The sequence below is a fragment of the Apteryx mantelli genome, chromosome 8 (genome assembly GCF_036417845.1).
Source record: "Apteryx mantelli isolate bAptMan1 chromosome 8, bAptMan1.hap1, whole genome shotgun sequence".
NCBI classification, from domain to species: Eukaryota; Metazoa; Chordata; class Aves; order Apterygiformes; family Apterygidae; genus Apteryx; species Apteryx mantelli.
The window spans coordinates 31,589,742-31,617,468 of NC_089985.1; the positions used below are offsets into that span (position 1 = coordinate 31,589,742).

Here is a 27,727-nt window from a genome sequence, read left to right on the forward strand (position 1 = left end):
GAACTCTGCTACCGTTACACCCATAGAAAACTGACAATCATCAGGCCACCAGTATGCTGGGACACTGCACTAATATACTGACACATACTATTTTGTTTCTTTATGCTTCCTCATTTGCCTGAGGGCAAGTGTTATCTCCTGGATTTGCATTCAGATTCTAAGCACTCTATGGAAGAGACTGTTTTTCCCTATTTAAGGCAAGGCATCCAGAATGAGAACACCATCATCCACAAGAGCCACACATGCTAAAGCTCAGGGGAGAAGCCCAAATCCATCTCCTGTAAAAACCGTTAAAAGCCCGATCTAGGGCTTGAGCATGCCATAATCCATGCCCAGAATTCACCAGCTCATGGAGGGTCAGCTTGGCAAGCTGAGTTCTCCCTTTGCTCAATGTACAGCATGGCCAGATCCCTTCTTCGCAGACAGGAGAACTCCAGAGAAAAACGGAGTTCTCCTCGTCACTCCTATTCCTGGAAGGAAGGTTTCCAGGACTACCTGGACGGCAGCACTAACAGACCCACTGCACAGCTGATCTTGGACTCTGCCTCACATGAACAGAAAGGAGAATGCCGCAGTCAGACTCCAATCTCAACAGCAGCGGCTCAGCAGGCTTGCTGCCAAAGCCCAGAGCTCAAGCCCAGGCTTAACACTTAATGTAAGCAGAGCCTTAGGCAGTCAGGTGCTGTAGTCATACAAACAATAGTAATAAAAAGTAGTCCTAATGGAGCTCAACCGGCTCAACTTATTGAAGAGAAAGGCGGCCTTTGCCCACAGCCTGCAATTACCTAAACAGCAAAGGATATTTCAGCAACACAACAAAATGCAGGCATGACTGGATTCAATGGCTAGAAATCAGAATCAGCAGTGTTCAAACTGGAAATAAAAGACAAAGTGTTTTTAGAGTGAGAATAAATATCATCTGGAATAAAACACCAAAGGGTTTAATAGACTCTTCCTCAACAAGCATGTGTGACTAATGACCTGCTATCTTTCAGAAAAACATTCTTTAACTCACCCACAAGTTTTGGGGCTAACAGCCCTAATTACTCTGTGCAAATTACCTTATAGACTAGAGGCTCATAATGGTTCCTTTCAGTCTCAAACCAGAATATTAATGAAAACCAAGACATACAGCACATGTCCTCAGGAATCATTCTGCCATCCCACAGCTTTTAAAAAAAAGCTAGTGTTAAACTCTCCCTCCAAGGTGAAAAAAGTCTTTACACAAAATCCAATGTCAACCCTGTTCTAACAGGAAAACACAAATGCTAATCTGCTCCACAAAACACAGGCTCAACAGAACCAGTCACTTTGAAACACAACTCAGTGGCATTGTCACTTCATACTAGCCTGAGTGCCCACATGCAGTGAAACATGATTAGTTTTGCTCACAGGTGTTTTTTCCTATAAAAACTAGTCACACCATGTTACATAAAAATAAGTCAAGAGTCTGGATACTTCAGATGTATAATATATAATGCAACCTACCATTTTGAATCCTAGATTTCTTTACTATTCCCCATCTAATACTATGTAGGCATACTTTTTTCTCCTCTAGCACCTCTCCAATTTTTCAGTGATATTTGGTCTGCAGTAATCGATATTATAACAAATATGCTATCAAGACTTCAAGATCTCCAGCACATTTTCCAGCACTGTTAGTCCACACCCCAAATCCTCACCATATTCCCAAAGGAGCTAAGAGAATTTAGACTACAAGAAAATGCCTAAATTCACTTCAAGATATGGATATCTGACGGTCTTTCCCTTTTCAGTACACAATTCAAAAAAAAACCCAACCAACCAACCAAAAAAACCCTCATAACCTACATGGGTTTTCCCGTTAACATAACATGACATAAATGCATAACACAAAATCATATTCTAGGCATCTCACAAATCCACTGATCTTCACTATGACTTTCAACAAAGTAACAAAGCAAACAATGATAGAAAAAAGGAGATGAACAAAATGATAGCCTCCAGGAAAGCCTGTACTGTTCACATCACCTCCTTCCTATTATCCTATCCTATTATTCCTATTATTATTAGGATCTCACTACTGTACCAGACTGCAAAACCAACAGAGGGAAATCCTCTTTTAACACAGTAAGTCCAGGGGTTGATGTTGGGCAACTACTCCCTTCCACATCCCCCAATAACTAGAATTACATACTTAACACATGCAATTTTCTTTGATCTAAACAATTCCATCCTGTCTTTTGAGGGATGACTACTCACTAAGAAACGTCACCTGCAGTAGAGTAACTGAGGTAGCTGCACAGCTCACAATCGCCAAGAAAAGTCCCAACTTCAGATGAGAGAAGGGCTATCGAGATCCATAAACCATCTAGTCATGGGGGAAATAGATAATTAGAAGTCATCCAGGCCCAAAACAAAGAAAAAAGGCTGCAGGCAGCAAGGAAGGAACATTACTCCAGAAAGAGATGCAAATGAACACCTCCTTGCAAGTATCACCCTACACCAGGGAGGCCCTGCTCATGGGGAAGGGCCAAGGAGATCAGAAGTTACAAGTCAAAAAATAATAAAACTTCAGAAGGTGACTTAAAGTTTAAAACAAGGACATCATCTAAGAACACCAAACAGAACCCTACACAGCTCCTGCTCTGTGGAGTCCAGACAGATATGGACATCAGCGATGCTTTCACACCCTCCTTCATGCATGGTGGACAGTTAGGTCTTCAAGGTTCGTTCACAGCACATCTTTGGCCTCTCCACTGACAACACCAAGGAGAGATGGCAGCTTTGAGATGTTGATTCTTCATTTTTCCCTCCACACTCTTAAAATCTTATCCTTTCTTAGGAAATAAGATGACCAAATTCACTTCATATGGACTTACCACTTCTTTGAACGCTCATCACAGAACAACTTCGGTAACTATAAACTTGACTTTGATTTATCAGTGTAAAAGGTTTTCAATGCCTGATAAAATAATAAAGGGCATTTAATTCTTCTTTGCCTTCATGTACCCATGAAAGCTATAATTTTTTTTAAAGCAAAAAAGTGCAAAAATGGTGTTTACTGAGATTAGCTATATTAAAGGTTTAATTTTCCCCTTACACACAGCACATTAAATTTACACAAGATTGTATATGCTTTAAATAGGGAAAATAAAAGATGTTTTATAATTAAAAAAGAACACTAACTTTACTTACATCCACAAAATGAAAACTCAGAGTAGCTCACAGAAAACACTTTTACCAGGATGCTTTTAGGAAAATGATTTTAATTATACACATGTGCAAAGAGCTTACTATGTCTGCAACTAAAACAGGCAAAATTTGAGCAATTCATCAGAAAGCACAATGAGGATCTGAATGAAAATATATACTGTAATACAGGGGGAAATTGTAACAATTAATTTCCACATGGAAACAAAAGGTACTGGTTAACATAATAAGCATAGCACTGGAGTAGTCAGGAGCTTGAAAAGGATAAGGACACGCAGTGAGAGATGCAATAATTAAAACTGACAGGCATCTCAGGTCTGTCAGTGACTCTTATTGCAAAACACCTAAAGTCTTTGCATATTTTTTGCCTGTGTATATAATGGGAAGCATCATTCTCAGCTGAGAGTGCACAGAACAGCAAATGCCCTAATAACCACTCTGGATCCTAACCTTCAGAGCTAATTGCCTCATTCAAACTTCTGCTGTTTTAACCCTGATCCATAGTAAATACTGGCAGGAAAAAAAAAATTAATTAACTACATACTTTTAAAGCTGAGTAACTTCAAAAAAAAAAAAAAAAAAAAAATGTTGAGTTCTCTAACTCCCTCACTGCCAGGAAAAATAAGGATCAGAGCAGAGTCCTGAACATAATTCATCAAGCAGGTATCAATCAGGCAGTGCTATATCACTCCTACCAGCACCAGTCTGAGCACCTGCCAGTATGTGTGCTTTTTACTATGACAGTCAGCTGTGCTTTGGGAATGAGACTTGGGCATGTTAATTAACAATTAATTTTGCCTAGCACCTCAATGGTGGTAACTTTCAATCCTGACTGAATCAGAGACAGAGCTGGAGACAAGATGCTACATACCCTGTGTGCTGCCACCTGATTCATCTGCTTTCCCCATGCAGTGTGCTACTACCACCATGAAAGGCAGAGACAAAAAAGATGGCAAGAGAGCAATTTTTATTTGCAATTTAGGCAGACACAGTAAACAGTATTTGCCACTAAGTCTACTAAAAAAAAGATGAGATACTTTTTACTATTCCAAATAGATGAATACAGCGTTTAGTTGTCTTGCTCACATGGAGACGGACCTCGTTCGCCTCTTACAAATGCATTTCATTTTTTTTTTTTTTTTTATTTCCACTGACAGTACAATAATACATAGCCATATATTATGGGGACTGAAGTTTTTCTTTCCATGCTCAGCAAACATTGCTCAGCTGTACCAGAAGGATTCAGATTCCACCTTCCAGCCATTACAGCAAGCTTACTTACATCATGTGTTTGGAAAGGAGATTTTTCAACAGAGGAAGTGAAGCGCTTAGCCATGCCGTCCAAGACTACACGGATCAGTGACCCTCAGCAGCATACAGACCACCACCGTGACATCACACTTTCCACAACATGGCTCCCAAAGATGCACATACCAGGAGGATCTGGAGTTTCAATCTTTGTTTATTTGTTCAAAGAAAGTTTCTTTTTTTCCCTTCTTTCTTGTAGCTTTTTAGGGTTTGTTTTGTTTTGCTTTAAGAGCTATATTACTTTCAAATCTTACTTTCTGAAAGAGGGAAAAGCAGGTGGACCACCTGAGATGAGACATTTCATATGCAAGCACTCACCAGTGATAGTAGCAGAAGGCCTGCTGATTAGTTCACAGCATATTAGTCAGGGCTTCCATTAACGCAACTAAGGGCTCATCAAGGAAGGAAAATGTGAAATCGTTCCATTGCTATTACTCTGCTGGAACGCCACATTTTAATCACTGGCTAGAGTATATTCGAGTGACACAAGGGAGAGAAATGCTTAACAGAAGGTGAAAATAACATAGACTCAGTGAAGACAAATGCTTGATCCAGGCACACCCAATCCACTCCCGCTTCAGCTTGAAATGCAGATTCATGATTTAACCAGGTTTCTCAACCTGCTGCCTGGAGAGGCCCCAGCCTGAGAGGTAAGCGCCGGGCAGCGGCTATTGGGTCTGGTAAAATTTGGCACTAAAACAAAATGGCCAAATATTAGAGAGGCCTAAATTTCACAGGAACTCATTTGTAAGTTACAATGACTTTTTTTTTTTTTTTTTCTTTTTTTGGTCAGCAATAACCTACAACCCACAAGAAGTTCTGCAGCAGCTTGATGAATGATACACGTAGAAGGTCACAGAAACACAGTTCTGAAAGAGGTCTCCTGAGTCAGAGCTTCGCCTCTTGCCATTGCAGGTATCTAATTACTTAGTTTATTAAAAAAAAGGGGGGAAAAAAAATCCCACTCCAGTTTAGAATTAGGGGATTTTTTTGTCTTGATTACTCCTTCTGGAAGACTGTTCCACAACCCTATTCTCCTCTGATGGGTGGCAACCTTTTTGTAATTTTCACTTTATTTTTTTTCATAGCAAATTTAAACCCATTTATATTTGTTCCACCATTATATTTAATCCTGAATATCTTACCTCCTTTCCTAGTGTTTGTTCCCCTTTCCCAAAATACTGAGAGCAAATACATTTCCTTGATTTTGCCACAGATATAAGTCAAACTCATAATACAAACTCTCCTTCCTCCTCCTTGTTCCAGCAGTCCTTCTTTGCATCTGTTCCAATTTGAATTCACCTTTTTAGAACATGCATTTGAGTTCCAGACCTGTAGAGTATTCTAGGCAAAATCTTGACAGTGCCTTGAACAATAGCATTAATAATTTCTCATCTCTGTCAAAATAAACTTTCCTGATATATTCTAGTCTTGCATTTACCTTTTCATGCTCACATCACCCCACATTCAACCAGTACCTTCTGGGACTCTAATTTACTATTGGGATCCTAACTCATAATAGAATTTCTTGTTATTAATCCCCAACATTGGGAGCTCTGTATTACCAAAGTCTTGACACTATTACTGTGCAATAATATGGCAGGCCATGGCACATATTTTGCATACCAATCCTGTGAATCATCTGAAGGAGGTCTCCTAAACTGTGAGAGAAGTCCCTCAAGAATGGTGGTAGAAGCCAAATAGCTGAAGACAGAAAACTAGACTGAAGAAGTCAGAGAAATATATAGGAGAGAAGGACCCTACAAAAGCCTTGACAGACATATTAGAAGGCTTTACAGTGCAACTTGAAAAAAAGTGTGCTAACACCAGCTACAGAGGAAAAACCTTCCTAAGTAAGCTAGGGGATTACATTACATAAGATTTCAAGAGACATCAAAAGAAGTTAACATTTTAAGAGGCAGTCTACTGCCCACAATTATGAAAAAGTCATCACTGCAAGATGAGCTGCCTACAAAACAAGACTGCATCATCTTCTACTGCTTGCTGTAGACAACACTTGCATCTTTTCTCTTGCTGAAAAGCATATCAGGTATCAACCCTGACACTGTGAGGACTCTTACTAATTTCCCTGTTTTTCAGATTCAAGTCATCTGAATGCTCCAGCCACTTCGGCTTCCCAATGAAAACCAGAAGCAAGGACTGGAGATAGTTACGGAGGAGAAACCAATTTTATATGATTTAAACAGATGGAAAAAAAAAATTTTAAACCCTTCCTCACTGCTCCCAGCAGCTGGCAGGGTTTGGATGCTAAAAAAGGGATGTAGAAGTTAACAAATTACACTTAAGCACCTGCTGTCACACCTGTAGCATCACTCATGGCTTAAAGCAGTATTCTCAACAGTCATACTGTTTTTAACATGTTCCTAACACTGACCTCATTTAAAAGCCCTTAATCTTGAAACACCACATACTTTCACAGTAAAGAATGTGAGGAAAATTAAAGACAAATTCATAGCAAGTTTGGGGTTTTCTCATTTTCTGTGGAAGAAGTATTCAATTGTTCCCGATCATGGCTGGCTTAGGCCATCCCTACATCCAAGTTGTTTTCCCATTTGTCCCTAATGAAAGTTTATCTTCTAGAGAAACTGACTCCTAGGAAAGCAGATTACTTCTTCCCCCTTTCAAACTCTACAGGCACCTTGACAAAGCACACAAAAGCTATGCGCTTCCCATACCTGCAATGCTTTAACAAATTGGAATCTAAGGATATAACCGCTTTATTTATTGCTTGTTATAATCCATCAAAGCTGCTTGGTTTGCCATAGCTCTTTGTTGTCTTTAAAAGGTTTAGTGAAGGGTATTTTCCACTACTTTACATAGCTTTTCAGAACCTGCCAGACAGTGAGCAGAAAATATCTACTGTAGTGCCTCTTTTTGCATCCAGTAAGTCTTGCATACTGCTGGATCCACACCTTCTTTCACTTCCATGCTGCGGATATGGCAGCAGCTCAAGTACTGGAGTTTTATTAAGTAAATCACTTCAGAATTACTCTGGTATAATTGCATATGTGAATGACCAAAAGAAAAATGGAAGTCAGAAGGCACAAAAATTGATGTTCCTGTAATAAATTTACTTAACTGTAAAGGCAGCACCTTCATCTTCCAAAATACAAAAAATTCCACTATACACCAGCCTCTTGCCAAGGCAAAGTAACCCATCTGGGACAGGCCAGCTCACTACAGTCTTCACGACCAGGGAAGGTCATCAATCTTTCATCCAAACGTAGAGGGATGCAAGACCAGTTTGTTTCTCTGTTTAACCTATTTAGGCTCTCTCATCAGCATAGATCATCAGGTGACAGAGACCTGTAAACACCCCAATGGTGATAAAGCAGCAGTTTCAACAAGAGCAGTATCATAATACCACCAACTGCGAGTCTATACAGTCTGTGTTCTATAATTTCTAACCCTATAAATAACGAAAACAGAATTAAATCTTTGTAGTTTCGCCATTTTCATGTTTTAAAAAAGCTACCCATTACTAGTTCTGCAAAAGATGGGTAGAAAACTAGGGTGTTAAAGGGTCAAAGGAATGACGCCAACAGTGATACGGGAAGCATACCAAAAACATCAAGAGCGGACCTTAAAATCAGCCACAGAAACTGCTATATAGTATACAGACTGCATCAGTATCCCCAAACTGACAGCATTCTAGGAAACATTGGGATTGTAGACAGGAAAGCAATTAAAGGTTCAGATCAACAGTTGTCACAAAGTTCTTAAATTGTTTTAATACCCTTATAAAAAGGAAACATTCAGGAGATACATGAATAACTGCTACATGCACTTTTTGCTTCTTGATCACACCATTTTAATTGCTGGATGTTAATAAAACACTTACCAATGTTTTGCATTAAGTTATTACCCAGTTAAAGTTTAATATGAACAGACACAAAAATTCTTTATCAGTTTCTACTGCATATGTTGCAAAATGAATTTTCAGTTACTTACATTTAAACCAACACAATACCACACTGAGGACCATTTTAAAGTCATCCTCTAGCATACACTGAAAAAATACTTGTGGTTCAGAAATTGGACTGCAGCTCTACCACAGTTCTGTTTCAGCTGTTTCCATTAAAAGCAATTGTGTGTAATCTCTTGTCCTGCTGGCCTTGTCAAGGTGGAGGAACAGTGTGCAACGTGCACACAGTAAAGACAGATGATCTTGTGCATAAAACCATGAGAGATTTGAGACAGTTGTCCAGTTTCCAGTGCTGTTACAGATCTTTTTAAATGATCCTAGGTAGGTCACTTCATCTCTTTAAGCCTCAGTTCTCAGGCCAAGAATTGGGAAGACAAACTTACTACTGGTGTTAGCTATTCAGACACCAGAATTGAATGCCTTAAAAAACACAGTAACAAGTCAATTAAACAACTACTGGTGAAGAACAGGTTAGTCTGACACCCAAGCCTAGGAACGCACAAAGTAGAACTTACAGGACCAAGGTTTTTGTTGTTCATTACTTCTCATTATGAAGAATTAAGTTTAGCACAGTATCTTTGTTGTGGGAAGGATCCGAGAAAAGGATACATTCAGACTTGTAATGAATATAAAACACCTAATGAAGCTGCTACCTTGTCAATCAGTTGTAGGCTGAGACAGCCAAAAATAACAGGAAGAGTTCCAGTAGAGCAAAGAGCACACATCTACTGCATCAACTCTTGAAGTAAAGATGTCCAAAAAAGCCTGTGTGTGTAGAGTGGGCAAAGATCAAACAGGAAACTTGAACAGGTTTCCTTTGCTCTCTTGCAACTTCTGAACAACCAGGAAACACCAAGTCCGGTGGAGTCAGCTGCTTGTTGCTATGAACAGAGAGAGTCTCATCTGCCCAAAAAAGCTAGCATGAAAAAGTGATAAAACAAAGTGAAAACTATCTTCCCTTAGCCCTTATAGGCTTTGCACACATGCATTCTTAGGCTACTACTGAATGCAATTCTGTAAATCTAATCTCAACATCTAATCTCTACAGTATCAAATTTCATCGATGAAGGTGCAACACAGCAAAAAAGCCTGCTAAAGCAGGCATAGTGAACAGCAATGCTACACAGGTGGAATCCCTTCAGTTGAACACAAGACGAAGCAGAAAGTCATGAGATTTTATGCTTTAGAGTGTTCCAATAACTATGTGCATCTCAAGATTTGTGATGAGCCATTCAGCTAGCCTTAGACATGTTTCTTATAGCACATTTATAATCTTGGCTTTACTCCATGTCACTTGCATTGCACACAGGCAAGCTGCCTATACTGTGCCATGTTACCTCATTCTTACTGAGCGTACTTGCTCTTCTGTCTGTGGGCAATTAACTCAATTTGTGACAAATAAAAGTTTCAGCAACCAGTTTAAGCTCCTCGTGAGGCTTTTGGCATGGGCTGCAAAAAGTCTGCCAGCAAACTATGGCCACAAGCAGCAGTTGTTTTCACCAGGGAAATTCATTCTTCAGCAAGGATCCTCTCTTGCTATACCATAGATATAGCCAACATACTGCAGCTTTTCATCTGCCTATACTGTGCAGTTCTCTCACCTATATCAGACAGGAGAGGGTATATCCTGTAAGAAGTATACGAGTGGTATGCATTTACTAATGGAATGACTCCAAAATACACAGTGCAGCAATTTGCTCAAGAACTTAGTATAGGCGCGTTTCAAATAAGAGAGCACTATGCCCTCTTTGGCCAGAGAAGCAAGACATAGAACATTTGTGCAGAACTCTACTTTCCCCAAGCTGGACAACAGCTATCATACATCATACCAAAAACTGTATGAACAGATGCAACATTTTTATTAACCTGCCAGAAAACTAACACTAAGAAGCAGGCTAGTGCCAAGTCCAGGCCTGCTCCAGCCTTCCTAGATGTCAATTCTAGTCATTTAGAATCCTTGTTTGATTTCCCCCAGGATGATCCAGACAAAATTCAGATCTTCTGAAGAGCAGGAAATTCAGTTACCTGCACTATTATTACATGGTAGAGCTCTTAAAGCATTAAAGTCTGATTAAAAGAAAAAAAAAAAGATTATTTTAAATAAATGTCTTCTAGTCAAGGTTAAAAAAGAGACAACAATACCTTAATTTTCTGATGAATATGCCTCAGTGAATCTGCTGTACCCATGTCCATGTTGTCACTGATACACACAAAATCCAGCTTCATTTTTGTGTCCAGGTTCAACACTTTTTGGATTTCCTTTCTTGTAATCACAATGACCTCTAGGACAGAGGAAAGTAGGGCGAGATTAAGCAAAGACACTAATATATTCATCATGAATAAGACACGTTCACTTTTTATTTATGAAGCCTGATGGAAATGTCAAAAGGCTTGAGTCACATAATTGGGTTCTACAGTGAACTAAGCTCTCTTGGCAATAATAGGTCTTGCAAAAGAGATGCAAGTTCCTAATGAAGATGAAAACTCTCTCTCCTTTCTGGGGGGAGTTCACTCAAAGGGACAGACGCAGTGGGGGTGTAAAGCAACATAAGGGTTAGCAGGACAGAACAAAGACACTTTCTATCATTAGCAAGTGACCTCAAACTATGTCCTCAAAGAGTATGAATTGAAGAATGCCACCATGAGACCCTGCATTAATGTCACTGACACTTTAGATCTCTGTCTTTTGCCCATCCCAGTCCTGTATAACTCTATGGAAAACACCACCAACCACAACATTTTATTGCTCAAATCACTTCTCAGCATCTGCTTGGGAAGGAAGTGGAGTACTTTGTGATCAACAGACCTATTCCATTTACAAAAGAAAAAGATAGATAATATTTGAAGTATGGTAATAATTTTATGAAAACATATTTTCCAAAACAAAGAATGTGACAATAGACGTTCTGCAGAGAAAAGATTGAGAAAAGAGAACAGCAAGAAACCTTTTCCTCTGGCCTCAAGAACTGGAGGAAAAAGCAAGAATCAAATCTTCAATTTACCATGAAACAGAAAAAAAAACATAACATCATAAACCTAAGGGATTTTAACAGAGAAATATGGCAAATAATATAGACATCAGCCCAGGAAGCTTCTGTTACAAGCTGAAAATACACTAAAATCAATTTGTATAGGTCAAAACTGAAATCATACTGGATCTGTTAACAGAAAAGATGAAGAAACTGTAAACATGAGAGTTGTGTGGCAGTTTGGTACTAGAGAGAGGGGAGGTTCTTCCCCTCTCCCATATGGGATGCCAACTTGATTCAAAACAGGCTGAAGAACCTACAAAAAGCGATAGAATAGCAACATCTTGAGTTGGGGAGAAAAAGTAACTGATGGAGAAGGAATTCCCACCTTTCAGCATAAATCCAGTAAGGCGGACAAAGGAGAAACAAGGCACTTGCAAGGCAGACAAAAGGGAAAGAGCCAATCAGCCTGCAGTACACCTATTTACTAACATAGGCATGTATGAGGAACAAAGAGAAAGAAGCAAACACTCATAACATAATAAAAATTATGATCCAACTGGCACAACAGAAGAGTGGGGGGATAATTCATACCACTGGAGTAAGAGAAGAGGAGGAAGGTGGTAGCTTGTTTCCTGAAGATGCATATATAAGCTTGCATGGTCCAAATTTTAGTAGGGGATAAATGAGCTGAAGATTTCTGCATAACAACCAAAAGAAAGAAGACAGATCCAACCATAACACCATCAAGAACACTGAATGGAAAAGGGTATTTCTGTATAGCTAAAAAGAGTCATGTAAAGCATAGAAATGGTTGCAAAGAAGCTTTTAGCTACCCATATGTCCATATCACAGGATGAAAGTATGATCCTAAGGAAAAAGAGAAGGGAGAACAGCCAAATAAAGAACACTAATATTCAGAAAGCAGACTTCAATAGTAGCCATCAAAAAATAATTCCAAATGAAAAAAATTTGTAAAGGTTTCTTAATGAATAAAATTAAGCCCAAAAGCTTAAGTTCACACTTTCTTCCATTCCTTCATACTCTTACAATAGTAAGAGGCTAACAAGGAAAAATCATGAGTTGAGCTTAACATCTTCAAAAAGAAGAAATGAAACAGGCAGGAAAAAAAGTCAAATTCTCAGGATGGAGTATAGAAGAACAGCACAGTCAAAACGGAACAACAAGAAAAATGGAGAAGCAGAAAGGCAAAACACAATAAAAACATGAAAAACAGGGTCATGAAGGGTATGAGGAAAAAGTTCTATAAGTAACATAGGGAACACCATAGGAAGATGTGGTCCATCATCAAAAAGGTAAAGAAAACTTACAACAGAAAATGCCAAAGAACCTCACCATATACCATCTGCAATTTTAATTCTCTGGGGAAACAAGGCCCACAGAACAGTGTTACAGTTCTGCCAGTTCCCCCTGTCCTGTTCTGTACAAAACCCACCACCTGGCTCCATGCAGGAATAACAAAGGTCTAAGTGCCTCAAATAGAGCAAGTAACCCTGAACTTCAGGCCAGACTGGAACAACAAACCAAGAGACATCCCAAGAAAGCTGACACATGTCTCATGCCATAATGATTCAGAGAATGAAATGAGGGAGAGACACCCAGTTAACAACACTAGGAGAAACACCAAATTTGGGAAAAGCACACTGACAAAAAAAGCCTTAAGGGAGGGGAGTCAAAAGAGAGGCAGCCTAGCATTAAGGAAAGGACACAACAAGGGCCAACAGCAGTCACAGTTTGCTTCAGGGAGGAGAAGGGACCTGTGGCTAAGGCAACGGCCCTAGTCAGCAGGGCAACAGTGACAAGGAGGAGGCAAAAGGCAGTGACGAAGATGGCCGGGGAAGCCTGTACCCTCCGCGCACACCCCCGTCCCGCCTCACCTTCGAAGCCAGCGCGCTCCAGCAGGTTGAGCGGGTACCAGAGCAGGGGCCGGTTGCCCACCGGGAGCAGCGGCTTCGGGATGCTGGAGGTCAGGTCCGTCATACGGGAACCGCCTCCCGCCGCCATCACCACGGCCTGGAACTCCATGCTGCAACGGGAGCACACGGGCAGGCCGCGCTCGCTCGCGGCCGGGCCGGGACCAGCAGGCCCGCGCTGGGCTGCCAGGGCACAGCCGAGCCGGGCCGGGCTCAGACCGGCTCGGCCTGGCCGAACCTGAGCCCTCACCGCTTCTCGGCCGCCTGCTCCTCCCCCCCGCAGCCCGTGCGCGGCGCGGCGCCGCCCCCCGCCCCGCCGTTACCTCGGCCCTGGCCGCCGCTGGCTCCCAGCGCCGCACTGACAGGACGGCAATGGCAGCACCGGTGCGCACTGCGCGCGCGCGCGGACAGCCGAGCGGCTCGATCGCTCACGGCGGCGATGGAGAGCCGATAGGATGGATCCTCCCCCCCGCGTCTCACAGCAGTAGACGCCCTCCCGGCCAGGGCAGCGAGACGAATACCGAGGGAAGGGATCCCAGGCTGAGGAGCGCCGAGTCATGGAGCGCCACCTGGCTGGGGGAGGGGGTTCGGCGGCACAGCGCTCCCCGACGGCCGGGCGGGGGACTGCAGGGCAGGGGCTGCGGGGGGGGCAGCCTGCAGGGGGCATTGCGGGGGGGCATTGCCAGGGGGCAGCTTGCGGGGGGGGCATTGCAGAGGGGGCAGCCTGCAGGGGGCATTGCCGGGGGGCAGCTTGCGGGGGGGGCATTGCAGAGGGGGCAGCCTGCAGGGGGCATTGCCGGGGGGCAGCTTGCGGGGGGGGCATTGCAGAGGGGGCAGCCTGCAGGGGACATTGCGGGGGGGCATTGCCAGGGGGCAGCTTGCGGGGGGGGCATTGCAGAGGGGGCAGCCTGCAGGGGGCATTGCCGGGGGGCAGCTTGCGGGGGGGGCATTGCAGAGGGGGCAGCCTGCAGGGGGCATTGCCGGGGGGCAGCTTGCGGGGGGGGCATTGCAGAGGGGGCAGCCTGCAGGGGGCATTGCCGGGGGGCAGCTTGCGGGGGGGGCATTGCAGAGGGGGCAGCCTGCAGGGGACATTGCGGGGGGGCATTGCCAGGGGGCAGCTTGCGGGGGGGGCATTGCAGAGGGGGCAGCCTGCAGGGGGCATTGCCGGGGGGCAGCTTGCGGGGGGGGCATTGCAGAGGGGGCAGCCTGCAGGGGGCATTGCCGGGGGGCAGCTTGCGGGGGGGGCATTGCAGAGGGGGCAGCCTGCAGGGGGCATTGCCGGGGGGCAGCTTGCGGGGGGGGCATTGCAGAGGGGGCAGCCTGCAGGGGACATTGCGGGGGGGCATTGCCAGGGGGCAGCTTGCGGGGGGGGCATTGCAGAGGGGGCAGCCTGCAGGGGGCATTGCCGGGGGGCAGCTTGCGGGGGGGGCATTGCAGAGGGGGCAGCCTGCAGGGGGCATTGCCGGGGGGCAGCTTGCGGGGGGGGCATTGCAGAGGGGGCAGCCTGCAGGGGACATTGCGGGGGGGCATTGCCAGGGGGCAGCTTGCGGGGGGGGCATTGCAGAGGGGGCAGCCTGCAGGGGGCATTGCCGGGGGGCAGCTTGCGGGGGGGGCATTGCAGAGGGGGCAGCCTGCAGGGGGCATTGCCAGGGGGCAGCTTGCGGGGGGGGCATTGCAGAGGGGGCAGCCTGCAGGGGGCATTGCGGGGGGGCATTGCCAGGGGGCAGCTTGCGGGGGGGGCATTGCAGAGGGGGCAGCCTGCAGGGGGCATTGCGGGGGGGCAGCTTGCAGGGGTGCATTGCAGGCAGGGCAGGCTGCAGGTGGTGCATTGCTGGGGGGGGGGGGGACATTTGCAAGGGTCCAGCCCAGCTCAGTGACCTGTGCAACACACAGGGGTCTCTCATGGCTCCAGGAGCCAAAGCCCAAATTGCCCCAGCAGCATGGGCATTAAATGCGAGCTGGCTGTTTTGCAAGGGCAGGTGCCTGCATAAAACACGGCTGGAGATTTGGCCACAGCAAACGGGCTGCCAGGGCTCCCAGTGCAAGCGTGTGCATGTGTGTCTGCACAGGGCCACTGCCCAGCTGCTGGGGGGCCGGCGTCCCCTCGGCCTCCCGGGGGCTGCTACCCTGTGCCGCGGGCAGGCAGCTGGCGGCTTCGCCAGGTGCGCGAGTGGAAAGCGCGACGCCTCCCGCGCCGCAGCCTTCGCCAGACAGGCTGTGGCCTCAACACGCCCGGCTGGCACGGCGGCACGGAGGCAGCTTTACGTGCGCCATAAATCATCCCGAGCACTGGCTCGATGCGGGGCCTCGTTTCTGAACATCCCTGCGCCCTCGGGGAGCAGCCACAGTTATTGGCTCCGCATGAAAAGCATCGTTAACGTGGAAAGTGCCTTGGGTGCGAGACGAGCCGTACCCGGATCCCCGTTGCATCTCCAGCACCGGCAACACATGCGAGCCCCTTGGGGCACGGCCGGGGCCACGCGGCGCGGGGGGAGCCACGGCCAGGACATGCCCCACAGTGGGGGCCGGCTGGTGGCTGCCGCGGCCCAGGGGGAGCCCGGGTGCAGCCTTGCCTCCCCCTGGAAAGGCGGCTGGCTCAGGGTGGGGGGGCACAGCTGCGTGGTAAAGCCGAGGTTGCCCATGTCAGCTCCAGTTACGGCAATCGGGGGGACAGACCCGGCTCTGCCTGCCCCACTTGGCCCAGCTCATGCACCCACAGCTGTTGGCAGGATGCTCCAGGTGCCTCTCCCCATGGGTTGGGGTCCCGGTAGCCATAGGAGGCCAAGCAACCAGACGCCAACTCACCTCTCCAGCCAGCGGCTCAGCGCGAGGGTGAGGAGGAGGCTGCAGGAGGAAGCAGGGCACCGACAGCACTTTCTCCAGGCCGGGCAGAGCAGCATCCTGCATCCCAGAGTGGCCGGAGCCGGCAGGACCAGCCCTGCCACGGGGCTGGCCTCCACAAGCCCTGCTCGTGCCGAGCATCCCCGGCCGGGCAGGTCCCGGGGTACCCGCTGAGCCGGGGGCTCACGCAGCAAATGCTTGTAGACGACGGGGACCCAGCCAACCTGCGGGCGCAGGGTTTGGCCAGCCCTGCACGGCAAGGCACGCTTAACCAAGGGGCGCAGAGATGGACGGGACCCCACGTGTCCCCGTGCCGCATGGCAGCCAGCCCCGGGGTAGGAGTGGTGCTGCCGAGGCGTGAGGACGCTGCCAGACGCCGTGGGGTTTGGCACCGGGACAGAGAGCGCCTATGGGTGCCGTGCAGCCCACCCGGTGGTGCAATGGTACCGTGCGCCCCAGGGAAGACGCCACCTGAGCTGAGACGGCAGCGGCAAGCCACAGTAGGTCGGCAAACATGGGCTCGCAGCGCGCCAGGACGCAGCTCAGGCAACGGCCCCAGCGGCCGGCCGGCGACGTGGGTGGGCGCAGGGGGAGCGTGGCCGAGCCCGGCTCCCACCGCCGCAGGGGGAGGAGAGGGAGGCGGCGCAGATGGGCGATGCTCAGCACAGAGAGGGGAAACAGGGAAAAGTGCTGGGGGGTTGCGGGCGAAGCCGGCCGCACCAGCCCGGTTTGGGAAACAGTTTCGGGTTAATTTGGACAGCCGGAGGCTCTATCCAAGCTACCCTGGGCTCAGTGCAGTGTAGCCCTGCCAGGAAAACCCGTGCGGAAGAGAAGATGAGGACACGGGTGCAGGACCAAGTGCGCGCGATGCCAAGCACCCTGCATTCACCGCCAAACGCTTGCACGAGGAAGGGGTCGGTGCAAGCAGGGTCATGGCCGGTTTGGTGGCGGGGCTGAGCCCGCGGCAGATTGATTCAGCTCCCGCAGAGCGGGCGCTCACTGGTGCTCCCGCGCCGCTCTGGAGCAGTCGGGCAGCGGGCGGCACCTGGTGGCCACCAGCCCCTGGGGGCTGGCCCGGCTCCACACGCCTGCGGTGCCCGGGGAGGTCCGGGGTGCAGGACCACAAGACGCGCACCCTACGCATGCACATGACGCTTGCCATCCTGCAGCGCCGTGCACTGTCCGAGCACCCAGTGCACAGAGCTCTGCACCGGCCCCCCAGCTCGCTGTGCCTTGCGCAGGGTGCTGAATAAATATGCTCCAAGCCCGGCCCTCAAAAACCATGGACTCGAACACGATCGGCGTCTGGATGGAGGGAACGGGGCCTCCGACCTGCGGTTTTATTGAATCTGGTGTCTCCGGGGGCGGACAGCTCCTCTTGACCGGCAGAGCAGCTCCCCGCGCCGGCGGGTCCCTCGGGGCTCTCACTCGTCCCAGGTGTTCTTGTCCGTGTCGATGGACATGCAGTTGTAGACAGCGTAACGCAGCAGCTCCTCGCAGGCCTTGGCCCTGGAAGGGAGAGGCTGGAGTCACGGCCACGACGGGCACTGAGAGAGGGACGGGACCCCCATGCCAGCCCCGGGGATGGTGAGCACCCCCGGCCCCCAGCCCAGCCCCACTCACGAGGAGTACGTGGGCAAGAAGAAGGTGCAGGAGCAGGTGGAGGCCTCTGGCATCAGGTCCACCGCTTCCGAGCTTTGGAGAAAGGAGAAACCAGTCAGGCCCCCGCACCCGGCAGAGCACAGAGATGCCCGGGCCCGCGCAGGACAGACTCACTTTGTCCTGTCCGGGTAGACGGTGATCCGAACCGGGAGGCGGCTCCGGCCAGTGACGAACTTGAGGAAGCGGCTGAGATCCTCTGGGAGGAAGGAGAGGGCTCAGGTCTTGGCAAAAGGGCCTGTTGGGGCCAGCAAGCTCCGCTCTCGACCACCCCAACCTGCCAGCAGGGTCCCCTGCCACCCGCCGCCGCAGCAGGGACTGCCCTTGCAGCAGCAGCCCAGGAGCACATAGTGCACAGCAAAGCTACAGGACGGTCTCAGCATCCCGGGGACGGCTGCCCAGGGAAGCCCGTGGCCTCTGGTGAGCCACCCGGGGGCACAGGGTGGTAGGTACCCATCCCGCTGGACCCGCCACCCCACTGCGGTGCACACGAAGAGTGAGGAAAGGCCTGGGGGTCACTCACCCCTGGTGAAGTTGTTGAGTGCCTCCAAAAACATCTGGACACGGGAGTCCTTGGGGGGAAAGTCCTCAAATGTGACTGTGACAAGGAATGCACAAAAGCTTTGTTAGAGACTCCCAGCAAGGGAAAATGAACATGGGATGTGTCCAGCCCCTCTGCGAGTCCCCACAGTGGAGGTGGGGGAGGAAGGGACCCTCGGGACATGGGCCAGGCTGCTCTCCCTCTGCCTTGCGCACACAGAGCATCCGACACCTGCTGGCATCTGGCTGAGGGTGCAACCCCAGGGCACTGCTCCTGGAGAAGATGGGGCCACCTCCTACCCGAGGCCAGACAGATTCAGCTCCCCTCACCTGCTGCCTTGGCTCCCCCAGCTACAATCCTCCACCAAGACCCTCTTTGCAGAGTATGGCCTGGGTTCCTCTGCAGCCAGGGGCTGCGGACGCATGTGAAAGGGGTGAGGGTCACCCTTGGCTTGCTTGGAAAGGCTTGGGCTGCTCAGTGAGCTCCTGGGAGCCTCTGGTAACCCTTAGCAGGGTTAGCACCCTGTCCAAAACCAGGTGAAGAAACGCAGGGTTTGCAGGGACCAGTCGGAGGCGAGAGTGGTGTCAGCCTGCCCCAGCACTTACTGAACTTTCTCAGGTCGGCTACTGTGATCTCGGGCTCCCCGCAGATCTTCTTCTCCAGCTGCTGCCAGGTGAGGAGGTCCAGAACGGCCTGGGGCACCACGCGGAGCAGCCCAGCCCGCATGGCCGCAATCTGGAGGAGCACAGAAGGGGTCCCATGTCTCCGCAGCAGGTCTGAGCCCGGGGCAGCTGGCCAGAGCACCAAGGCAAGGCACTAAGGGACCCCAGAGAGGGCCCACGACTCATGGCAGAGCCAGGAATAATCCCCGGGGCTCAGAGGCTGCCCATGCACAGGATGCACGAAGGGACAGCCCAGCTGGAACTGGCACTGGGGACATGTTTTTGCAGTCACCAACCCCACAGTTAGGGTCCAGGCCAGCTGCTGGCTACAAGGCTACCAGGAGAGCCTGCCATATGGGGCAGGGTCCACCTTGCAGCCTGGCCGGCCCTGGGAGACAGCGTTACCTGCTCCTTGCTCTCCTCCAGCCGGGCCTTCTGCACCAGGCGGATGAACTCCTTGCGGTCCTCGTAGCGCACTGCAGTGCTGCTGCCATTGGGGATCAGCTCCACCACGCGCTGGTCGCTTAGCACTGTCGTGTAGGTCAGCTCTCTGCCGAACATGAAGTCAAAGGCCTCCCTGTCGACCACCTGCAGCACCTCCAGGAGCTTCACCTGGAACCGAAACAGGTAAAAGTCATTGCTGCAGAGCAACCAGCAGGCCACAGGCGTCTACAGCCAGCTCCGGCCCCCATCCCCACTCACCAGCTCCAAGTCCACAGCAGCAAAGTCCTTGCTCCAGCTGACCTCCTCCCCTGCCAGCTGTTTCCACACCAAGGCTGGCAGAGCCAGAACCTGAAGGGGGGAGTGGAGACACGTCCTCCTCATGCATCTCCTTCACTGTGCACTGGCCGAGGACACAGCCCTCCACCCAGGCAACACTCCCAGTCAGGATGTGGCAGCAGGGGGACCAATGCCCCTGGGCTGCAACATCTGGGGCAGGTCTGACCCTCACCAGCCCCCCTTGCCAGGGCTCACCAGAAACTCCTTGCCCCTCAGAGTTGCTCCCATGAGCTGCCCTATCCACTCGTACTTGGGGAAGTCCTTGCAGGAGGGGTTGGGGACGTACATGTCCCTGGTGTCATCAGCACTGTTACCCTGAGGGAGAGAGGGGTTTAGGACCCGCAGCCAAAGATGCAACGCAGGCAGCTGGGGCCAGCCCAGCACAGTCTCCCCTTAGACCCTCCCTCTCCATCCCCTCGCCTGCCTTTCCTGCCCCTTTTACACCCATCCAGGAGATCTCCATCAGATGGGTGCATGCAGAGCAGCCCGGCTGATGGCCCTGCAAGCATTAAGACAGGACTAAAGCCCCAAAATATTGCAGCTGAGGGACAAGCCCACAGGCAGTACTAGTCTCTGCTGAATCTTCTCCCCAGAGCCTGTCTCGTGGCTCCCTGCAGAAGGGGGAGCCCAGCCTGCAGGACCTCCCCGAGCCCAAATTCAATTGCACCAACCGCTGTGGGCCTGGGGAGCACTGACAGGTTTGGGTGCCCTGGGGCTGGGACAGGCAGATGCCGGGTGCTGCCCTGTCACACCTGGTTGGACGTGCGCACAAAGAAGGGCAGGGGCACGGCGACGTCGCCCGAGCTGGGACACAGCTCCTCCGACACGTCGGCCAGGCTGTCCCGAAAGCCACCGCCTGCAACATGGAGAGAGGCTGGTTAGCGCGGGGGGGGGCTAAGCTGGACACAGAGCCCGGGGCCTGGCCAAGCCAGCTGTCCAAGGACTGTCCTGCCGGGGGGCAGGGGCGATGCAGGGACCTCCCCACAAGCACAGAGCAGAGCTGCCACCCAGAAGGCACCAGGGAGCGCGTGGGCACCCCGCAGCAGCGGGTGACCCCCCCCCCCCAAGCTGCCCCCCTGGTCCCTGCCAGGTGCAGGAGAGCTGGTGCCCTTGGAAGAGCCCTGGGGACAGGCAGGAGGCTCTCACCATTGTCGATGATGCCCTCCGTGATGAACTCGCACTCCCACCATCGACTGTAGCTCAGGGGCCACCTGTGGGGAAGCAGCAGCCCCATGCAGAGGCCTCCTCTGAGCCGGGCAGAGGATGCCCAGGGTCAGCAGCATCAGGCATCTCCCTGCACCCACATCCCACTCAGGGCAGTGAAACCCCACAAACGCAGATCTGAAATCCCAGCATGGTCCCTACCTATAATCCATGGGCTGCTCGGTCTTGCCTGAAGTTCTGAGGCCTTCATACAGCTAGAGAGGAGCACAAGGCAGAAAGGGGACCGAGCTGCAGCAAGGCTGAGCGATGGCTCAGACAGCAAACACATCCCCTGCCCGGCACCCTGGCATGACGTGCAGCCCGCCTTGGCCAAGCCAAGGGTACCTGGGTGAAGACGGTGTTCTTGCAGCGGGGGTCCAGCGCGGGGTTGGCGCGGTGCTCCCGGGCCAGGTACCGGTTGATGTACAGCTTTGGCGGGGCGTGCGGCGGGGGGCTCTGCGAGGCCTGCAGACACTGGGCGATGAGGGCTGTGCAATGCTTGGACAGCAGCAGGAATGGCTTGATGCTCTACCGAGGGACAGGCAGGGCTGGTTAGGGGCCGCGCTCCTGCCTGCAAACGCCGACGGCACCATCCCTGGCTAGCGAGTGGTGGGAGCCTCACAAACACTCACCCTGAGCACGCTGAAGGTGCCGATGCTCTGGTCCGAGATGGGGATCAGGTAATGCAGGACACTGTCCAGGAGTGTGACAAACCTGGAGACCGGAGAGGAGCACCATAGGGATGCAATGGGGCTGGTGGACACGCAGAGCCCAGTACACCCTCGGCATTTCCCTGCAGACAACCCTCAGGCACAGAGCCCAGGGCACAAGCTCGCCACGTGTGGGTCCCCTCCAGGCCACGGAGGGGCCCTGGCACCGTGAGGGGGAGTGCCCAAGGAGCATCCTCTGTCCAAGTGCTTGTTTTGGACCCCCCCCCCCCCAAAGATAAAGTGCAATCAAGAGCAGCCCCAGCGCATGGCCCATGGTGTGGTGGTGTGGCTGGCTTGCTGCAGAGGGGTTCCTGGTGGGGTCAGTGCTGGCCCCAGCCAGCAAAGGAACTAGCAGACTTCAAGAAAGACACATGCAACTCCTTGCTAGAGGCTGGGCATGGTCCTTCTCCAGGGCCTGGGCTTGCTGCAGGTAAGGGACCATCCCCATGCCATACCTCTGAATGAGCACGGCCCGCCGGTACAGCATGTCTGCGTCCACCCTTTCCAGGAGCGGATACCGCACCAGCCTGGCTGGCTGGAACATGTCCGCATTGAGGGCCAGGTCCCACTCCCAGAAGGACTTGATCTTAATCCCTTGCAGGCGAACGTTGTACCCGCCCTCTGCCAAGAAATGACAAAGATGCCTTGTGTGTGCAGACCTGCAGCCAGCACAGCTGGGATGAGGGCTGTTGCAATAGGGGACAAGGGGCCACCTCCAGCTTTGCCTTGCAACATCCCAAATGGGGCTCATCCCCAGCCCTTCTTTCAAGGGACCAAAGAAGCAGCCAGCATGACAGGAAAAGCCACAAGCACCTGTGAAGGCTGCAAGAGGTTTATGGGCACTGCTGGGCTGGCAGCCCCAGGTCTGGCCATGTAAGCTCACCCCGGCACTCCAGGATGCGGATCTCCAGGACCGGCAGGTAGGTTTTCATGTCGCGGAGGATGCACACATCACGGAAGCTGTTCCTGCACACACAGCACAGAGGAGATGGCAGAGCCCCTTTCTCGCCCCCAGTGGCTCCTGGCTCCATGACAGCACCCGTGTCTGTCCCTGCTGCACGGCTCAGCCTGCCGAGCTGGCCAGCTGTGGCGTGCCTGGGCGAAGGGAGACGCTCCTCGCAGCCCTGAGCGGACCCCACGGCGTGCACGGGCTCCCATCGGCAGCATCCGCACTTCAGGCCATGCTGCCCATCTGGCTGCTCCCGTCTCTGTACTGCCTCCAAGGCTGCCGCACCCTTCCTCAGTCCTGGCTACCCAAAACCACCAGGGCTGCAGGAAGGGGAGAGAAGGGTATTTCTGCAACACGACCACGGCCAAGCAGCAAGTGGGCAGCAAACCCCAGACTAGGACTCTGCAACGCTCTCTGAGCCCCCCACAGCACGAGCCCCTCTGCTCACCGAGGGCTGCAGCAGGAGGGCAGCGAACGGAGAAGCACAGAAGAACAGAGACATCCTGAAGAAGGCAGAAGCCACGTCCAGAGAAGAACCAGAAAAGAGCATAAATTCAGCAAAGACAGAGCAGAACAGAAATGCAAAATAACCATGATGCCATTCCCAGTGGGACTCCTGGGGGATCTCACAGGAGACATCTCAAATTTATGCATTGACACAAACATTTTAGAGCAGAACTGGTAAAATAAATAGCAGCAGGTTACAGAGCTAGCGAGCACTCACCCATGAGGGTGAGGTGTTTTGAAGGAGATGGTGAGTTTGTGGAGATGAGCAAGTCAGTAAGTAAAGGACACAAAGTCTTTGGTCACAGCCCCTTCAAAGGCCTACAGGGCCATGGTGAAAAACAACTGCCTGCAACAACGACTGCACAGACACAGTGAGAAATTAGCTCCTGCCACCAGGAAAGAGACTTCAGCGGTCTTGCAGATGCTTCCTCAAAGACAAATATCACTGCTCAAGCAAAAGAGCAAACAGGCCAGTTTGGGGGAAGGAGGAGATCTTCAAATCCCTGTGTAAACCCCAGGCACACAGCAGTGTGTGCAGGCTAGGTGCCTGTCTCAGAGAGGGCATCGCAGAGCCCCAAGCCAGCCTGGGGGGATGCAGCAAAGAGGGAGGTGAAGCACACCAGGACTCTTTGGCTCTAGCGTAGGAGAGAGATGCTCAGAGAGGAAACAACAGCCATACGTACTCCCACATGCGAAGAGGGGGAAGAACCCCCAAAGTCGCTGGCCAGCAGCCATAAAACAACTTGCAGACCAGAAGTACAGTTGAAGGTGCTTGCCTAGCATGTAGAGGATGGGTGGCCACCATGCTTGCAGCAACTGATGCAACCTCCAGCCCAGGGAGCCCAGACCCGCTGAGAGCCCATGTCAGGGATGGATTGCTCGGGATCTACTCCAGCACTTTCCTTAAGCCTCCACACTGGACACAGATACAATTTAGGAGTTTGGCCCAAGCTGGACCAACGCTGCTTCTCTCTCATTACTCACTCGCTGATTAAGACACTTCGCAGATGTTGCAGCCTGTTTGGTTCCCCGCCGTACACGGCCACCCGTCTGGGTATGAAGGAAGTGACCTGCGACTCTAGCATCAGCCACAGCTTCCTGGAGATGAGAAGAGTGAGAAGTAGCTTTGTCCTGAGCCACCTGGGCATGGAGATACCTGGGAGATGCCCCCGGAGCCACCAGCAGGGCTGTGCACACCTGACTCCCTCCTGGGACACAGCTGTCTCCCACCTCTACCTGGAGCCCCAGGTTGTGGCCAAGAGAGCCCAGGTGAAGAGCTGTAGTCAAGATGAACAAGATGCTTTGCCCCCAGACCCTGCTCATCTCCAGCACAACCCCTGCTGGGGACAGGACACCCATAGGTCTCACTTGACAATGGAGCCTTTCTTCATGTTGAGCCGCACCCAGTGCTCCCCCAGGGACCCTTCGCTCTCCCAGAAGGTGTCTGTCCGGCCGTCTGTCAGATGGGATGCATTGAAGTCCTCCTGGAAGAGCGCAGTGGGTGGAAGGAGGCAGCGTGAACATCCTTGGGCGTGCTGGGGCCACCCCCAGGAGGGGTCCCAGGAGGTCAGACCACATCTGTTGGGCTGCTGGTAAATGGCAATTCCCATACAGAACAAGCTGGACATGGCCACCGATCCCTCGCAGGCTGGTGAGTGCCAATGAGATGCAGCAGGGTTTTGCTCCAGGTGCCCAACTCACACCAGCTTTGCTAAAACCTACCCCAGCCCCTGCCCCTCGTGGAGGCACCAGGCACCACTGGCTGCGCCCCCTTGGAGCTGTGGTGAGGCTCACGCATCCCACATGCTGTGGCTCACGCTGATTTTTGCCAGCACGGTACCATGGTATCTCCAGCTCCCCCCCAGAGACCAGGAGACGTGCCCTGAGCAGAGCCTCTTCCCTGCCCAAGGGCCGACGAGGGCTGACGCTCGGAGACCTTCCAGCTCCCTCCCCTTGTGAGAAGAGGGTTTAGTAAAAGTCATTACTCCTCCCATCTCTGGGGCTTCCCAGAGCTGCCCAGCCCAGCTCGCTCCTGCTCCTGCGCAGGCCGGACGAGCCCCGCTACGCACCGCCTGCGAGGAGACGTTGAGGCTGTTGACGTGTTCCTTGATGCAGTCCAGTCTCTCCAGCTCCCTCTCGCTGTGATCGTACAGGAAGCGCGCCAGCTCTGCGTCGCACTCGTAGCTCCAGGCCGGCGGCAGGGACCTGCAGGCAGGCTCAGCATTAACGGGCCAGGGGCAACCAGTCTGCACCCCAGACCTGCCAGCCGGCTCCCAGCCTGTCCATCAGCGCTGGCCAGTCTGGGCGCCCCAGCTCGGGATGGCCCCAGCATCCCACAGTCACCAAATAGGAACCACTCCCTGGCTGATAGACACGGCTGTATCGCTGCCACCATGCCGGGTGTTTATGGCCACCCTGGCCCAGTGGAAACAGTGCCATGCAAGTGATCCAACCATGCGTGGAGCAAAGGCCGTCTGCATCGAACGGCGCCTGGCCTTCTCCTCCTGACCCCTGCCCTGCTGCGGGACCGCTCCAGGAGATGCGCTCGTACCGAAACTTCTGCACTGCAGCCTCATCCTGCTCCACGAGCCTGAGTTTCCCTCCGAGCCGCATGGAGTACGTCAGATCCACCACTTGCTCCCAGCTGGAACAGCCCCGGCAGAGGAATTACACAGGGGAAAAGATGGGTCAGTGCTCAGCGTGCCCCAGCGATTACCACCTTAGCCTTTAAGACAGCAGCAGTATGGGGCCAGGGGGTGCAGCACCCAGGGGCCGGGTGCTCAGCCTAGACCTGAGCAGCGCTGAAACACCCTAACATCTACCCTCCACGGGCACTGCCGGAAGCAAGCACATGTAGCCTAAGAGGTGGCACCATCCTGCATGCAGACCCTTTGGCAGGGACATTTGTCTCATCTGCACCAGAGGGGGTTAGTGGGGCTGTGCTGGGCACGCGTGAGAGATTTGGGACAGCTGGGCCACATGTCCTCTGTAGGGTATCATCCACACACAACTCAGCAACACACACATTGCTGTCCCCTGCCTGGGAGCGCCAGGCAGCAGGCTTGGGCCCTACCTGACCGCAGGTTTATAATCAACCCCGAACATTTGCTGCTGCCACTGGATCTTCTCCACAGACTCAACTGGGACCAGCTTATCTCCTCCCTCTCCAAATCTCTGCGCCAGGAGCCAGCCCTCCTCCAGGTCATGGCAGCCCTTGTGGTCTTCTAGCTGCTCCTGAAATCACATCCGGACTTGCCACAGCTGTCTGGACCCAACACCCCAAACCAGCTCCCTGCTGCATCCCTGGGGCTTGTCCCACTTGGGTGCTGCAAGAAGATTATTAAGAAGCTGAGCTGCTTCATGACACAAAAGGGTCCTGAGGAACTGCGACAACTGTGCAGAGACACCTGGATGTCAACCAGCCCAGAACAGCCAGGCACAGCTTTTGGAAAGCGATAAGAGCTGAAGAAGTGATGGAGGACGAATCCACCTCGTGTACCTCTAAACTTAACCCAACTCCCTCCTTCTCCGCTAAAACTATTCCTCGCTCCCGCTGTCCCGGCCGTGCTGTGCCCCGCAGGAGCCCCTTGCGCCGCTCCGCTGCTCGGCGTCACCCTCCTGCACCGCCGGTCACGATCCGGTCCCCGCAGCCGGTCGGGGCAAAGGCTTTTGGCGGCTCTTTTGAGCGGGTCGCGGTGCGGGGCCGCGGGGTGCGGGAGCGGCGCAGGCTGCGCGGATCCGCCCAAGCGGCGGGTGCGGATCCCGGGCGGTGCCGGGCACCCGCCGCCGGTGCCGCCGCCGCCGCCGTTACCTTGCTGAGCTTCACCCAGAGCCCGGCGCCGTTGCAGTACTCCTCGCCGGTGGCGCGGAGGCAGCCGCCCTTCCGCACCTCGATGGTGGCCCGCGCCGCCCGCTTGCCGCCCCGCGCCGGCCCCGGGCTGTCCCAGACGCTGAGCAGGCTGCGGGCGGCGGCGGCGGCGGCGGCGGCGGCGGGGTCCTTGCAGATCTTGTACTGCACCTCCCGGGGCACGTAGCAGAGCGCGGCGGGCAGCGCCCGGGCGCGGCGGAAGCACTCGCTGCACTGCAGCAGGAACCGTAGCCGGCCCAGCACCTGGTGCGGCGCCTCCCCGCCCGCGCGCATCGCGCTCCCGCACCGGCCCGCCGCCCCGCCGCCCCGCTCCCGCCGCCCCGCCGCCCCCGGTGCCCTGCGCCCCGGGCGGTGCCGCCCCGCTGCGCCCCGGCCGTGCCACCGCCCCCGGCTCCGCCTCCGCCTCCCGCCGCGCCCGGCCCGGCCCGGCCCTCCGGGGCCGCCGCCGCCCCCGCCGGGCAGCCCCGCTCCGCCCGGCCCGTCCCAGCGCTCCTGCGCCCTCCCCGGGGGTGCTGCCCGGCCCCGGCAGCCCCCGACCCTCCCGTCCCTGCCTGCGCCCCTACGAGCGGAGGGGGAGCCCGGCCCGGCCCTCCGGGGCCGCCGCCGCCCCCGCCGGGCAGCCCCGCTCCGCCCGGCCCGTCCCAGCGCTCCTGCGCCC

At 52.8% G+C, this 27,727-nt stretch overlaps 2 protein-coding genes across 3 annotated transcripts in view; both read right to left on the reverse strand.

The window, feature by feature from the left end:
* The window catches only part of EIF2B3 (eukaryotic translation initiation factor 2B subunit gamma), a 102,056-nt gene extending 88,307 nt beyond the window's left edge, over nt 1-13,749 (reverse strand). Inside the window, exons 1-3 of the mRNA XM_067301117.1 lie at nt 13,673-13,749; nt 13,314-13,462; nt 10,589-10,728 (exon numbers count right to left, since the gene is read on the reverse strand). Of these exons, the coding sequence (XP_067157218.1) occupies nt 10,589-10,728; nt 13,314-13,461 (288 nt within the window). The 5' untranslated portion in view covers nt 13,462; nt 13,673-13,749. The remainder of the gene's footprint in view (nt 1-10,588; nt 10,729-13,313; nt 13,463-13,672) is intronic.
* Nucleotides 13,750-17,490: 3,741 nt separating this feature from the next.
* LOC106496579 (E3 ubiquitin-protein ligase HECTD3-like) lies at nt 17,491-27,379 on the reverse strand. Of its 2 annotated transcripts, XM_067301118.1 has the most exons (21): nt 27,013-27,379; nt 26,275-26,435; nt 25,753-25,845; nt 25,271-25,406; nt 24,570-24,685; nt 24,186-24,299; nt 22,629-22,711; nt 22,201-22,366; nt 21,668-21,749; nt 21,381-21,563; nt 21,198-21,250; nt 20,979-21,043; nt 20,585-20,688; nt 20,028-20,147; nt 19,755-19,844; nt 19,458-19,664; nt 18,996-19,125; nt 18,373-18,447; nt 17,967-18,048; nt 17,814-17,885; nt 17,491-17,699 (listed from the first exon to the last, which is right to left on the reverse strand). In XM_067301118.1, exons 1-21 carry the CDS (start codon nt 27,340-27,342, stop codon nt 17,615-17,617), a joined length of 2,547 nt encoding a protein of 848 aa, XP_067157219.1. In that variant the 5' UTR covers nt 27,343-27,379; the 3' UTR covers nt 17,491-17,614. The 2 variants fall into 2 exon arrangements, with proteins under 2 accessions (XP_067157219.1, XP_067157220.1); XM_067301119.1 differs by lacking the exon at nt 26,275-26,435 and having other exon boundaries at nt 27,013-27,080.
* Nucleotides 27,380-27,727: the final 348 nt, after the last annotated feature.